Genomic DNA, 16488 nt, shown 5'->3' with positions numbered 1-16488 from the left:
TTTTTGTTCGGCTCAAATTTGAATTCTTGCGCTGAAAAAGTCAATTTTTTAGAATAGTTTTGAAAATTGCGATGGTAAAAGAGTTCAAAAAATTCAAGATTACTAATTCGCTAACTAAAAACTAAAAATAAAATTATTGAAACAGTGAAAACCTTTTGAAAAGAGTAGAAAAGTGAAAAGTGGTTTGTATGATACTGAAAAAAGTGGAAAAAAGGAGTCTGTGTCAACAAAGAAAATGGAGAAGATAGGGAGGTAAATATAAAAAGGGGAAAGGGGAGCAAAAAACTGAAAGACAAACATTCAAAAAAAAAGAAACATCATAACATCTATGGGAAGCTCCGCCCCTTTTTCATATTTTAGGACCTTTATACGTCGTTAATAAGCATGTCAAAGAATAAGGGGTCCATACAGCTGAAACGTGAATAAATTAATTGTAAGAATGTGACAAGGTGAAGCAAAATATACAATGGTATTGTCAAAAAGCGACTTCCGTTTCTACGAAGAACGGACCACGATGACTATGTGTGATAGAAAGAAAACTTTTAAAGTTTTCTGCATTTCCTTTTTCCTTCCCTCTTTTTAATTGGACTAATTAAAATCCTTTTAATCCAATTAATTTAAAGTAGGCCCATAAAGTTTGAAACTTTCAATTCATCTTTTTTTTCTCTCCCTATCCCTTCCTTTTTGCATTCTTGAAAGTCAAATGCGAGTGAGTGTGTATAGGAGTAGAGAAACGCAGAGAAAAATGGGAAATCGCCAGCTGTCTCACACCAAAAGGTCCTTTCTCTTTTCCTATGCACTAACACAACTTCTCGTCATGTAGGCTTTTTGACTTTTTTTTCCGTGAAAATGCATTTTCACACCTTCTCTTTCTCTTCTTTAGAATTTTCACCATTTTTTGTGAGGCATGTAAGAAAAAAGCTCTTTTCAGAAGTGAAAAGGATAGGTATCGAGTAACAACTTTTTTTTGTGTAAAAGTTGGAAATTTTTTGAAAGTTGGGAATTTTCATTTTCCATTGTGTTGATCTTTTTTAACTTCTAAATTAAAATTAGAAAATCAGATTTTTTCTGAAACTAAAAAAGTTGTGCTATAAGTTTTTTTCTGTTTCGCAAAGTTTTCGTAGTGCCACTCAAAATGATAAGCTCGTTTGTTGAGAATACCAGGGTTTTTTTTATAAATTGAAAATTTTTATTTTCAAGTTGAGCACTTTTTGACTGTTTCAGGCAATTGTGATTTGCGAGCCTTCTATTGTAATAAGGTTCCTGTCCATATTTGAAGATCCATTGAAACGAAATCGCTTAATTTTCTAACTCCCCAGATAAACTTTTTTCAAAGTTTATGATATTGCCAGATAGTCGGCTCATTTTATTCGTTCTAATCTTACAATTCGAATTCTCATTTAAATCCGAAAGTTTCATTTTCAAGTTGAAAATTTTTTGACTGTTCCAGGCAATTGTAACATACCAGCCGTTTTTAAATAGTGGTTCTGCCTAATTTTAGCGTTTCATCTAATTCAAAACACTTAATTTTTGAACATCCCGAAGAAATTCTTTACGAATAATATACTTTCTTTGTCATCTTTTTCAAACCCTCTCTAGTTTTTCTTTCCCACTTAATTGTTCATTTTATTTCCTAGCAGCCATGAGAATTCTCCAATAGCAACGATGGGAGAGTGCCTCTAATAAAACATGCTCTTCTCCAGAATTTCTTATTTTACGTTTTTTTTTCTGAACAATTTCTTCTTGCCTTAATCCTCGATTTTCCGATGCAGGGATTGTTGTGAAGACCAAGTGGGGTTAAGGGTTCTTCTTCTTTTTTGATTGCCATTTTTCGAATAGCCACTGAAGCAATGAAATTTTTATTAAATTTGAAAATAAAGTTTTTGAGAGCTACAGTAATTTTTCTAATCGTATTTTGCTTAAAATCTGTAGATCGCTAATCTTCATTGAGTTCATTTTGGTCCTCTTAACAAAATTGGTAAGAAATTACGAAAATTCCCAAGAGAATGGATTCTTGTTATTTGAACAAGACAGAAGAAGGTCCACCTCTAAAAGTAACAGTGTTTTCATTTTTTGAGCTTTAAAATTGGTAGATTTGAATATTTCGCAAGTATTTAGTTTAAAATAACCTTTCTAATTTTAAACTTTTTCCAGTTTCGTAGAGTTTTCAAAAGTTCTGCTTCACATCATTCAACAATTGTATCAGTTCAAGATTCTTTGGAGAAAAATGTGGATATTGTGAAAAAATATTATACTTTAAGTCGCTATTAATCGTTGAGAAATACCATTTCATTTGGAAAAAAACTTCTCCAAACCTATTTATGGATTCTAAAATCAACATTAATTTCTTCGAATTTCAACAACTCATAAATTTTTCCCGTTTCATTAGTTCCAAAAATTCGAGCCGGGAAATATTGGACAGTATCTTTACTCTTCTAATTTCTCAAACTTCTAAAAAATTTTCTGTCTGAAATTTCGCTCCCATGACAAAAACCGTGAAACATGTATTCGAAGGGCCCTCCGATACGAGCATGGAAAAATAGAAGTGCTTTTTAAAACACTCTTTCTTGCTCAATTTTGGTGAACGCTAGATTCTCATTAGTTTTGAACGAGAATTCGCCGCATTTTCAATTAAAAAAAATTGGAAAAAATGACCGGAAAAATAGAAGGGCCCTCTCTGGTTGAAGGAACAGAAGTGCTCTCCAGGGGTTTCTTGGAGCAATAGAAGGGCCACCCCGTCTAATACAGGTTTTACGGTATTTCCTAAAATGCTTTTTATTTTTTCGAATTTCAACAATATATAAATTTTTCCGTTTTATCGGTTTTCAATAATTTCAGTCTGAAAATGCTTTATTTTTTCGAATTTCAACAATATATAAATTTTTCCGTTTTATCGGTTTTCAATAATTTCAGTCTGTAAATATTAAAAAGTGTATTCGTTTTTCCGAAATTTCTAAAAATAACTTTTTTCTCTGAAACATCGCTCTATTTCCCACATATCAATTTATTTTCTATTTCCTCTTTAATCGAAAAAAAACCACTCAAAAGTTCGAAAACCTTCCCTCTCACAGTTGTTTACAACTGGAAAAAAGAGGGCTTTCGAGAAGAAAAAAAGATTCAGAGAGAAGAAGAAATTTGTTTTTCAAAAGATGCAATACATCTATATTTTCTGGAGGAACAGAAGAAAAAAAGAGGACTTTTTTCCAGATTTTTTCGTTCTTCCCTTCCTACTTTATCTCATTTGTCAATCTACTTTTGAGGAGAAAACAAGCGGTTTCTTCATTTTCCGTTTTCGGTAAACTGGAGATTCAAAACTGAAAAAAAAACTTCAATGTTTCACCGAAAAGTTAATTTTTAAAAAATTTTTGGAAGTTTGTTGGGCAAATATTTCCATCGATTTAGTTTTTCTTCACAAGGCTCCGCACCAAATCCCACATTCGATGTAAAAATCGTTTTAAAAATGATGTAGTTCAACTGTTTATTGTTGTGATCAAAAAACAAATTTTTCAAATGTGGCAGTTGGCTTTCGGGCCGTTCGTATGACTCGATTGAATTTTAAAAAATTTCAGTTTCATTTTGGCCATAATAAAATAGCCTGTTTTATTATAAAACGCTGAATTTAATTTTTATGAACCCGCATCGTTTCAGTTATTTTAATTCCCAACATAAATATTAGAAAATACATATGTAGCTTTTGAATTACAGTAACGGTCAATAAGATATACAAAGACGCATTGTTCAGTTGATTTTCGGCCATTTTGACCATTTTCAGGAGTCTGGAGATCGGCTTTCAAGTTCCCGATCACTTTGAAAACTTTGGAGGAGGAAAAACAGACCTAGATGGAAAACTTTGCATTCAAAGAATTTTCGGAAAATTCCTAGTTTTTCAGCTATTTGCCGATTTCAGAAAAACACTTGTTCTTTTCCTGTTTCAGTACAAAATGGGGTGTCTTTCAGAATCCGGCAAATAGCTGAAAAAACTAGAAATTTTCTAAAAATTCTGTAAATGCAAAGTTTTCAACCTCGGTCTGTTTTACACGCTCCAAAGCTTTCAAAATGATAGAAAAATCGGCAGCCGAGCTCTAGACTCTTAAAAATGGCAGGATTGACAGAAAATTAACTGAAAAAAGGTTTTTGTATATCTTATTAACCGATGCTGTATGTCCCACAGTATAAGGTCCATATCAGTTATATATCAGTTGACAAACTTTCAGCATCTAACAGAAGTATTCAAATAATTTAGGTCTAAATTCGAAGCACAATAGTGACCCTATTTTATAGATCCATGCATATCCATCATCTTTCCTCTCCCCGGGTACTTCCTGTCATCAACTATTCATATTTCCACACCATTGAGCCCAATCTGCCCATCATACGACCCGTTTAGTGGCTTGGTATAAATGGCCTCACTTTTTATAGGAACTTTTCTATTCGAAAAATGATTGCAAAATGGGGACACATGTGTCCAATACTTTTGAAGAAAAAACTAGCTTAAATATAAATAACTTTGAACATTAATTAAATTTTTTTCGTAATTTTTGAAAGTTCTGAAAGTTAAAGCTAGTTCAGAATCAAAAAGCATATTTGCTTTAAATCATAATTTTTTCCTACAGTTTAAGATTTCCCAACTTTTTACAGTTTCAACTATATTAACTTTGTGCGAATTTCTAATAGATGATAACTTGTAACTAAATGTAAGCTTTTTCAAAGTCTCTATAAAATTTCCAAAGAACTGCATTGTACATGTATTTGTTCACCTTCTCAATTTCGAATCCCTTGTTTATCTTTTCCTCAAATCAATTTACTGTCTACTCTTTCCCCCACATAAAATCTAGACAACCAAAAGTACATAATACCCCATGTTCTTATTTCCTCCCTACTTTTGTCTCTTTTCAATTCAAATCTGTTGTCCAGTGAAATGTAGGGGGTAGTACACAGATGAAAGACAAACAAGCTGGGGGTCTCTCTTTTTCTCTAACCCCGCTCTCCTACTTCTACACACTGTCTTTCTTTTTTGGCATAGACCTTCAGTGTCTATGACCTCTTCATGTAGAGTATCTCTCTCGATCGCTTCCAATTTCTATTTCGTATTTAGTTATCAGTGTCTTCTTTTTTTGTTTGAAAAAAGTTTTGTAAAAAATACATAGATTTTTTGCAAGGTGTTTTTGTCTAATTTTTTGGGAATTTTTTTTTCGCGGTTTTAAAAAATTCAGATTGCTGAGAATCTCTTGAAATTTTTACTACTTGCATCTCAATCAGAATGTTCCTGAAAACCGAATGTTATAGGAAAAAATTGCCATGACTGCACTCTCTAATTTCAGGGAAAAATTATTTTCCAGTTCCAGATACAATTTTCTTTTTGTTTAATAAAAACATTACTTTAATACCATTAGCTGACAGCCTGCATTTATTTTGTAAAAATAATTACTTTCCCAAAAATTTGTGGAAATATTGAAAACACAAAATCTTCAAAGGAGTATCGTTTGTAATTTGAAAAATAATTGAATCCGTTAATTTTATTTTATTTCAAAAACTGTGGGAGGAGAACTTCTAATTCAAATTTTATTTTCAAAAATTCCTGAAATTTTCAACTAGACCAGTAATTTTTTCCTGTTTCAAATTTTCCATAACTTCAAAATTTGAATTTGTCACACTGATACGCGTCGTTTTCATCCAGAATTGATCTTGTGAATTAAAAATCGACTTCCAAATTTTCATAACTTCTCTTCTTCAATTCTTCCCCAAATCCTCTTACTTCCTCTTCACCTTCCAATCTTCTAAACTCATCTCATTCCCCGAATTCCTGCTAAAAAACCTGACCATTACCCATAACCCCATCTTGTTCAATGTCAACTCTGATTTTCATCTTCTTCTCTGACTCTCTATGTCTCTTCTCAATAATACTTACTCAGTTTTTTCTTCATCAAAGGTTGTACGTTCAGTAATTTGATACGCATCCTTTTCTCTCCAAAAAACTTTCTCCGCACTTTTTTCTCTATTCTTTTTTGACTTTCTTGTCATGAGTCATATTTTTCGGACATATGTCTTGTGTTAGAAAAAAAATCATGTAATTCTGTTTTCGGATTTCGAAAAGTTTATTTTCCGTTCATCCAATTTCTCAAAACAATATATATTACGGATGTGAAACGAGAACTGTTATAAAGCTTATTAGTTTTATCATGTGGAAGATTTTTAAATATATATTTCACATTTTGCTGAAAACATTCAAATCCAGGTTATCCTGCACTATAGCTAACACACCGGGAGCTCGAATTTGGCTCTTTCGGGTTTTTTTCTGAACCGATCATCAAAAACTATGTTGAATGCGTTTTTGAGACTTCGAAACTTTTACATTATTTGTGAAACCTGAAAAATTGAACTTTTTTACAGTTATTTAGTTTTGGTCAAATTTGAATTTATTCCAAAATATAAAACATTAGAGGTGACCGAAAAAATGTTCGGTTCCAAAAATGCAAATATTCTCATTGAAAATTTAATTCAATCATTCAAATTTTGTAGTCCAATTTGTTCTGTTATTCTTTGAGTATCAGTAGAAAACCCATATTTATCAGAGACACTTGTCTAATACTGTACTTCAATAATCACTGCATTCTTTGTGAAATTTGACCGCTCAAACTGAATTAATCAAATTTTGTCATTTCCTTGTTTGACCAGCACAAAGAACAAAGCCCGAGCCGCATTCATCAATGTTATCAAATCATAAGAAGTCACGCGTATGAGAGACATTGAATAGTGAGCAAGAGACAATAGGAAAATGTACACAGTTGTAGAGGTATAGAAATGTAATTTATTAATTTTTGGTATATATTGTAATTTGTTGTAATTATTGTAATTAATGAGTTGAAGTTAAACTAACGTATTTCCTTTAAAGGTGGGGAGACAGGAAATTTTACGGGGGATTTTTGGGGCCAGAGTATGCATTCTACCGTCACGGTGTACAACGCTTAATGTCACTCTGCGTACAGCTGTCGCCCTCGCCTTTATGTATGCAATCGGGCAGCGGCTTTCTCTTTGCACGCGTAGCTCAGTCGGTAGCGGCGCCGCACCTTCAATACTTGTCTCGACAAGTTCAACACCTTGAGGAGCATATTTAAACGGGATTTCGACAACATTATTTTTCTCATGTCCCCCCACCTTTAAAAGAATCCCACTCAAACCGTCAACTTTAAGCCTAATTATCTCAATTCCTGTCGAAGATTTGAAGACGTAGTTCATTAACAAAATATTTCTGGAATTGTGACGGATACTTTGTTAGTTGACCACTTTTTGATATCTTTTACAGGAAATAAGATAAATTGGCTCAAAGTTTGGGTGGGCTCCTTTTAGTTGAAGTACAGTATATTGTCTATAGAAAGCTGCCGTTATTACTTCGATTTATAATTTTTCTGTCTGGTTTTGCAAAACGGATACAGACAAGTTATTCATTGTGGTGAGACCCATCGAACATTTTAGTGTGTTAGCGTTAGTGCCAGTTGACTTTTTTCCAAATTCACAGTTTCACTGAAATCGTAGAAAACTTGGAGTACAATAACTTCTGTTATCATGAGCGTCTGTAGTCCCTTTCAATTGATTTAATTGTTTCTGAGCTATCATGTTCTCTTTCTATAACTTCTACGGATTATCTGTGTTTTCCAACTATATTTCTCCTTTTTCCGGATTTCCAGAAACCCCACCCATCATCCAAAATATTCTGGAAACAATTTGCCAGTGAATGTCCTCAAAATGTGTGAACCTTCTCATATGCTTATCCACAATATTATATACTCACCACGTGGCAAACGCGCAAAATGGAATCAATGACGACGTCACTACAGTATCCGCGATTCTGGACTCGGCTACGACGGCGGCGCAGGCTGTGGATAATTCTACTATAGCGGTAATTTTTGATTTCTTTTCTAGCGAATACTGAAAAAAATTTCAGCCCACCAACAACAACAACACAAATTTGGGACTGAAGACTCCAACAATTTTCGGGATGCGTGTTGAATTGCCAGCTGATGATCCGTTTGGTTACGAGTGAGTTTTCAGAAACAATAGAAACTTCTGGACACTATGGATAAAAATAATTTAGAAATTTCAAGAGTCGGTAAAACACAAAAAATGTTGTGTCTCATTCCGTGTAAGTACCGTATTCCCTCTAATAGAAGTCAGCCCAAACCGTCAACTTTGAGCTCAATGATCTCCATTCTCGTGAAAAATACCAAACATTTTCAACTGAAAAGTTACTTATCATAATGTCACCAAGATTTTATAAGTCGACAAATTCTTGACATCTCTCATAGGAATCAAGATGATTGAGCTCAAAGTTGGCGGTTTGAACGGGTTACTTTTAGAGGAAATGGTATTAGTAATTAACTCAAACTTGCCCACAACTTATTTACGGCTTATGCAAAAGTTAAGAAAATAAAATAAATGCAATGAAACAGTAAAAATTACAAATCCAAACGCTCTTTTTCAGCAAGCATGGTGTCTGTTCTGTAACCCCCGAGGAAGAATTCAAAGTTGTGATCTATGGAAATCATTTGGATAAAATCCACCAAATCATCTGGACCTTTACCAATAACTGCTCGGAACCAGCCTACGTAATAGATGCTTTGAACCACTTCAAAATCCATTTCAACCACAAAGCCACATTCCATCTGACACTGAAACTACTTCCCGAGATGGTTCATGCTTATAAAATGTGTGTGAAACCAAAACTACCACCAGGATCACCACCATTGGGAGAGATTTATCCGGTTAGTTCAAATTTATTGGCTGGAAAATTAAAATTGAAAAAAAAAATTTCTGAAAAACAAAATCCTAACTTAAATTTATTAGCAAATAAGGGTTTTCAATTAAAGTTAGCCTTATTAGTAACTTTAATTGATAATATCCTACATTTTCACTGAAAACAGATCAAAGAAGAGTTGTCGTATTGGATCTGTCTTTGACGGTTTCTTTTTTTTTTGACAAAGTGAAACAGAAGGTTTCGCTGTTTCAGTTGGTCGACTTCACACATTTTTTAAGAGTCAAACATTAACACTTATTTTGAAAAAAAAGCTAAAAATTTCAATAATCCAGAGATCCAAAAGTTTTCAAAAAATAGATATTCGAAAAAATAGTCTTGTTTGGGCTTATTATGAAGCAAAAAACATAAAATTGTAGAATTTTCAATTTTTCTTTATAAATATTTTGAAAATCCACTTATCCGTCTATTTTCTATATTTAACAGCGCCCCAGTACAAAATCGGGCCGAATATGGGCGTTTTTCTGAGATTGGCAAATAGCTGAAAAACCAGGGTTTAAAAAAATGCTGTAAATGCAAATTTCACAATTTAGGTCTGTTTTACATACCGAAGCGATAAAAACTTGAGCTCCAGACTCCAGTAAATGGTCAAAATGACCAAAATCAACTGAAAAATACTTTTTTTGTATATCTTGTTGACAGGTACTGTAAATAAAACACCTGAGAAACAAAAACCTGGCTTCAATTTAGTAATGATTGCGTTATTCAGATATCCAGGGAATTATCAGTAATTTTAATTGATGTTCCCCCAAATTTTAATTGAAAATAGATCAACGCAGAGTTGTCTTATTAGTTCGGTGTTTGACGTTTTGTTTTTTAAAACAAACTGAAACAGAAGATTTCGCTGTTTCAGATGGTTGTTTTCACAAGTTTTTTGAAAAAACTCACATTATGGCTACCATTTCAAAATTGTATTTAATAAATTTGAAAACGGAAGAATGACATAAAATCCATTTGCTTAAATTTCGAAACGTTATTTTTAGATCGACGACATCTCCACATGGCTAACCACCGAACGTCCACCCAAAGAATACTTCCTTCCACTACCTCTTCAAATCACTTGCATCGGATTCCTCCTATGCCTCTCTGCCCTTTTCTCCGGCCTGACTCTCGGATTAATGTCTCTAACCCCTCAAGAATTGGAACTTGTTATCAAATCTGGAGCAGTGAAGGAACAAAAATGTGCAGCAAAGATTTTACCAATCCGAAAGAAGGGAAATCTTCTTTTATGCTCTCTTCTACTGGGAAATGTTATTGTGAACTCTGCAATTTCAATTTTGATGGGAGAATTGACAACTGGAATTTATGCTTTGATTGGGTCAACGCTCGGAATTGTGATTTTTGGAGAGATTCTGCCGCAGAGTATTTGTGTGAAGTGAGTTTTCCTTTTCATGTAAGGATTAAAAAAATATGGTCCCTTTTCCATTACGAACTGTAATCCAAATGAATTCTGTAAATTCAAAAACTATTTGAAACATGTTTTTTTCAAAAATTTCAGAAAGGGACTGGAAGTCGGAGCACACACCATTCAAATCACGCAACTTTTCATTTTGCTGACATTTGTCATTGCTTGGCCAGTATCCAAACTTTTGGATTGCCTGCTGGGAGATGAATATGTGAGTCTGTAAAAACACAGGAAGTAGTAAAATCAGAGTGTGAAATTGATGATGTGGAGATCTTGAAACAGCGAAAGTTAGAATAGTGAATTCTGCAAATTTTACCAGTTTTCGATGATTTTTTAAAATTTTGTCAAGTTTAAGCTATTCTTCTATTTGTGAGATTGTGTTAATTTGATTCAAGCTCTGAAAATAGCGTTCATGAAACGGTAGTGAATATTTTGTACAACGCATACCGTAAAACCTGTATTAGAAGAGCCTGCCCAAGGTACCTCCAGAAGGCTTTCAATAACAGGGGCCCTTCAATTAGAGGGAGCCTTTTTTCCAGCCATATTTTACGAAAAATTTCCTTTTAAAATTGGAGAAATTGCGTTCAAAATTAATGAAAATCTATCAATTTCAACAAAATTGAGCAAGTTTTTGAGAAAAAAGGAGTTTTTAATCTATTTTCTGTGAAATTGTGAAATTTCCAAAATGTTTTTTTTCACTGAAAATGTACGGAAAGTTCTAATTCCAAACAATAATTTCGAAGGGAGCCCTTCTATTACAGGGCCCCTTGTATTTTTCCAAGACCTTCTATTCGAGGGGCCCTTGTAATACAGGTTTAGGGTACATTAAATTTTGATCAAGCGCATTCTCCTGAAAATAATTTTCACCGTTTCTCGATTATCAGCGTTTCATAACAATTACACGTTTCATGACAATTACAGCTATAATTAATTCATGAACCAATTTTACATTTACTGTTTCAGCAAGCCTACGATCGCAAACGTCTCATGGAACTGATCAAAATGTCGATAACTGACAACGGTCAAGTCTCCAACGAACTCAAAATTGCTGTTGGTGCAATGGAAATCGCCGATAAAGTTGTAAGAGATGTTATGACGAAGATAGAAGACGTTTTCATGCTTCCGGATACCACGATTCTGAACGCCAAGACAGTAATGGAAATTGTGAAAATGGGATATACCCGAATTCCAGTCTACCAATACGGAGATAAGAATAATGTGACCGATATGTTGTTCGTGAAAGACTTGGCTCTCCTGGATCCAGATGACAATTTCACAGTGAAAACTGTTTGTGGTTATCATAAACATCCAGTGAAGTTTGTGATGAATGACACTCCACTTCCACATTTGTTGGAGGCTTTTAAGAAAGGAGAGGGACATTTAGCGATGGTTAAGAGGCTGATTAACACTGATGATAGACATGATCCGAGTTATGAATTGGTCGGAGTGGTTACGTTGGAGGATATTGTCGAGGAGATTTTGCAGGTGAGGTTGTATATGAATAATGTGACCTAACATCATAAATCCTTAAAACCGAAGGTAAAAAACTCCGGGAAACCTCGGAGAAGGAACCAATCTAGCTGAAGTTTTAGGGAAAACTGGAGGCAACAATTGCAATCCTAAATTTTGGAATTTTTTAAATTTACTTAATTTAACCAGCCTGTTTGCCGCTCCTCCGGCGCTTCAAACAGCTGGCTGGTGCGTCTTCGGCGCAATTTGATCTATTTTTTGCTTTATCGTCGCTTCGCTCCTCTTTCTTTTTACAAGGTCGCGTCAATTATATTTAATTTTCAAAAATGTGCGGAAAAATCCACAGAGAAAGAGACGCAACTTCATTTATTTATTATAAGAATGATTTATTTATTTCAACGAAGGGGAGAAAACCACTAACACGTGAAATGTCTATGAAACTAGGAGATATAACAGGGACATACATTTGTAGTAATTGGGAGATGAAGGAAAAACCGAGTTAGTAATTAGTTGAATTCAAGACAAGAAAATGTTTTAGATCATAGGATAATAGTCGATTTTTGAAAGCCGCTGACGAGGGCTTCACCGGAAACACTTTGGCGGGTAAAGAGTTCCAACATCTGATTGCTCTATTAGAGAGAAAGGAATGAAATGTTCATCTTGTGATTCGGCTGGAATTTCAGACAAGCTTTCAAATTGGATATTTGCACCCCCAAATTTTGGCAATATGTTCCTTATAGTTTTCTCCAGTTTTTCCCAAAGCTGCAGTCAGATTGGTTCAGCTTCCAATTTTTAATGTTTCAGCTACTTTCCATTAAAAATAGCCCCTCTTTGTACTGGTCCATATGTAATATGTTTCCAGGCCGAGATCAACGACGAATTTGACATTGTTACTGATAACGTGAACAAGGTAAAAATCAAGAAGGATCAAAATCGAGATGCCACAAAATACTTTGGAGACCACGAAGCCCCACAAACCATGATTTCTATGCAGGTGAGAAAACATTTTTTAAAGAAAAAATTGGAAATAAAAATCACAGTTTCAACTAGAAAACTTTTAACTACAAAGTTTACTTATTTACTTAGGACGTATTTCTTTATACATTTGTATGTAGAATATCTTTTCAGACAAAAAAACATAATAAATTCCAGCTCCAAATGGTTGCTCTCCAATGGTTGGTCTCCAACGAACGCGCTTTCCGTCAAGAGTTCCTTGACACAAATGTTCTGGAACGCTCATTCGAAGTAGTGCAAGGCGAGTGGACGTCTCAGCGTTGATGGCCATGGGTGACGATGCGATCAATGTTCCAAGACTGGCAAAAGTGTACACCAAAGATGAACCAAGCGACAAATACATTCTAATCCTAGAAGGACGTATTAATGTAACCATTGGATCCAGTGGCATGATTTTTGAAGCTGGACCTTGGCATCATTTTGGAGGAGAGATTATGGCAAAAATGGTCGAAGGAGCTGCCACATTGGGAAGGAGTATGAGCATTGTGGGAACTTCGGATTTGTCGGCCAGGCGGCCAGATTTGATGTTCAGACCAGACTACTCGGCTGTTGTCAAGGATGATTGTACTTATTTGGAAATCTCAGTGTCTGCGTTTATCAATGCGTACAAGGCGTCGTTGATGCAAAGGGAAAGGCCAATGTGAGTTTTTTTTTATTTTAAAGGGGGAATCCGACCAAAAATTTTTATTGCATTAAAATGTGTTAAAAGTTATCTATTCTCCGAATATTATTGCGAAAAAATTCAAAAAAAAATCCGAAATTCCCGAAAAACGGCGTTGAAAAGGAAGAAAATCCAAAAAAAGGTGCCGCCGGGGGACGAGGATTTTCAGTGAGAAACCTAGGCCACGGCAGCAGGCGCCTTTCCTACGTGGCAAATTTTCCGGAAAAATAGATGTATTACCACTAGGTTTGGTTATATTACTAATAACTCGAATACTTCTAAATAATAGGCCCTCATTTATTCCAGAAACGACATGTCTGACTACTCCCACAACTCCTCCGCTCACAATTCGAACTTGTCGTTGGCCGAAAACCGGGACCAATAACGGATCCATCAGCTATGCTGGTCCCAGAAAATGTCAGAAAACCATCAATTGTTTCAGTGGAAGCAACGCCAAGGGTGCTCAACATGATAGGACAACATCCGGTGGCACCGGTTGCCGAGGAGGTAATTTTTTGTCAAAAACTTTAGGTTTCAATACAATAGTGGATATTAATTAGATTTTAAAAAGACAAAAATAATTTCAAAACTTCATGAAACATTAAACAATTTTTTGGAAAAAATCAAGTTTCAGGAAGAAATGTCACTTCTGGATAAGAACTCAGCAAGATGATCCAGACCAAAATGCATATAGGAAATATTTAATTCTCAAAATGCCAATAATTTTCCAAAATACGGTATATATATCCCCTGCTCAAAATCTTCTCACTTCTTGTATAGTTTTTTTTCTTTTTTCTCCCAGACAGACTTCAGATCTCTTGTTCCACTCTAAAAGTCGGTTTTCCATCTTTTTCTACTTATAAATATGTTCCCGTGCCTTTTTTCAAATTTTTTGCATTTTCCAGGTCCCCCTCTATTGATTATTATGTATTGTTATTTTTTGGGTTTTATTAATAAATGATTTTTGATTTTTTAAATTCAAATTACTGGAAAACCTGTATTAGAAGGGCCCTCCGGGAGAGGCTCGAAAAAATAGAAGGGCCCTCTCGGATCTTCTAATACAGGTATTTTTTCGACAACTAGATTAATTGCAATTGTAACATTTGAATTTTCTTCATCAAGAAATCTGAATACAGATGATCAAAATGGGCGGAGCTAAAAATTCTGTTTCAACTGATCGTAATAATTATCACAAGCAATTTTAAATTTTCTCAAAGAATTTTCCAAAAATTTGTTCCGAGGAAAAGTTATACATAATCCATTTTCAATTTCCAGAAAAATTACAATTCCTGATTTTTTTTTCAATTTCGAGAGTTTTTCAATTTCATGCTTTGATTCTGGATACTAATTGCTTTTTTTTTTGACATAACTGACTGGGCGAAAAAATCAAAATTGAAAAAAAAAAAACTTTTGGACAAAAGCAAAAATAAAACTGGCTGGTTGAGCATATTTTTCTATTTTTTTTCTTCAAATGGAGAATTTACTAATGTTCCAAATCCTTTCACAGGAAAAAATCCCTTTAGTTGTCCATTTATCTCTAAAAATCCCAATAGTGTCTGAAATTATTTTTCAGTGAGGAAGAAGACTTGTAACTTTATACTTTCGATGGCGTATGTCTATTTGTATGTGTAGGTCAGTTGGCACCTAGCACATTACTACTACAAAACTTGGGAGTTTTCTGAATTGTTGAGTTGGATAAAAACGTTTTGTGTTTCGAAATTTGAATAATGACTTTCTGGCTGCATGGGATTCTAAAATTTCTTCAAAATATTTTATCAATTTTTAAACCTTTTATCTGGTAGTACTCGTATCGAATCGAGAAAAATAATACTTTACTTCATAAAACGTGTATCTGAAACCGAATAATTTTACTAGCTTATTCCCCTGATTCAATTTCTGCAATTCCCCAAAAATCGCCCTTCAAATTCACAGAAAATTCCTCCGGATGTGTTTATAAAAACTACCGATTTCCCCTGAAAACCTAGAAAAAAAATAAGAAGCTCCGGCGCATCCGATTCCAATTTCCCGTCACATTTCCGAAGGAGACGGGTAGCTCCAAGTAGGAAAAAAATTGGTCAATAAATCAGTTGGTTTCGGGTGAAATGGCGGAGAAGAAAAAGTGAATGGATGGGTGACCCTAAGGTTTTGATTGTTTTTTTTTCCAGAAAACTCTCGGTGCAAGGGGAAAACTTTTAAAAAAATCTCATTATTTTGAGAAGGAAATTAACTAAAATTTTTTCGGTTTCACTGTTCCTTGATTTTCGGAAAGTTTCTAATTGGGTTGCACTGAATCCCTATTTTCATCAACTCTTCCAAATTTCAGAATTATTGAAAGGTTTATAGGTTACCGTAAAAACTTTTATAGAAGCCCACCCAACCGTCAAATTTGAGCTCAATTATCTCGATTGATGTGAAAGATATGAAAAAATTGTACACGGATAAATTGTTTTTCAAAATATCAGTAAAATTTATCAGTTGATACATTTTTGATATCTTTTATAAGAGCCGAGACAATTGAACTTAAACTTTACAGTGTGAGATCCCTTCTAATGCAGGTTTTACAGTATCTCTAATTGTTTCGTTCGGACACAACAATACTATTTACATCAAGATCTTGTAGAAGACTAATCAAACGAATTACACACTTTTAATGAGTTGTTGACACCGAATTGGTCTAGTTTGCCATTTTCGCAAATTTTTACTGCTTCCCATAATCCACAATTTCCAGTTTTTTCTCATTTTTGTCATTAAGTTGTTGTCCATGACAATGTCTTGTACTATGCCAATAAACTAAAGAATTTTTTTCAGTTTCAGTAATGAGTTGATACTGTAGTTCTTGGGTGGCGTTCTATTTTAGTATTTACGGTTTTCAAATTTTTATGCTAATAAATTGAATTTCCATATTTTGAGAATGAAATTTTGAAAAATTAGTTGAATTTCTGGCAGTTTTGAGAAGGAATTTGGCAGTAATGCAGTAGTTCTAAAAATTGCGAATATCACCATAAGATTTTCGAAAAAAAATCTAGGTTAGTTTTATCTGAAACAATGGTGCTATTTATCCCATCTTTTCGGAAGATTGATCAAAAGTATCACTCACTTTTGAAAACAATAACATTTTGAAACCGTATT

The 16488-nt window shown here is 34.1% G+C and overlaps 1 protein-coding gene across 1 annotated transcript; it reads left to right on the top strand.

The window, feature by feature from the left end:
• Positions 1–7732: 7732 nt before the first annotated feature.
• On the top strand, positions 7733–13866 carry CBG00360 (the record flags this gene model as incomplete). Its single annotated transcript, XM_002632301.1, is given in 11 exon segments — positions 7733–7897; positions 7943–8037; positions 8480–8759; positions 9793–10184; positions 10308–10425; positions 11178–11699; positions 12547–12678; positions 12837–12920; positions 12923–13338; positions 13666–13729; positions 13732–13866. Coding segments are annotated over 11 exon segments (2403 nt in total), but the record flags the coding sequence as incomplete, so codon positions are not given.
• Positions 13867–16488: the final 2622 nt, after the last annotated feature.

Source organism: Caenorhabditis briggsae (assembly GCF_000004555.2).
Source record: "Caenorhabditis briggsae complete genome, chrIV, whole genome shotgun sequence".
NCBI lineage: Eukaryota > Metazoa > Nematoda > Chromadorea > Rhabditida > Rhabditidae > Caenorhabditis > Caenorhabditis briggsae.
Note: the sequence above shows the minus strand (reverse complement) of the source record. Positions and strands in the feature narration are given on the sequence as shown.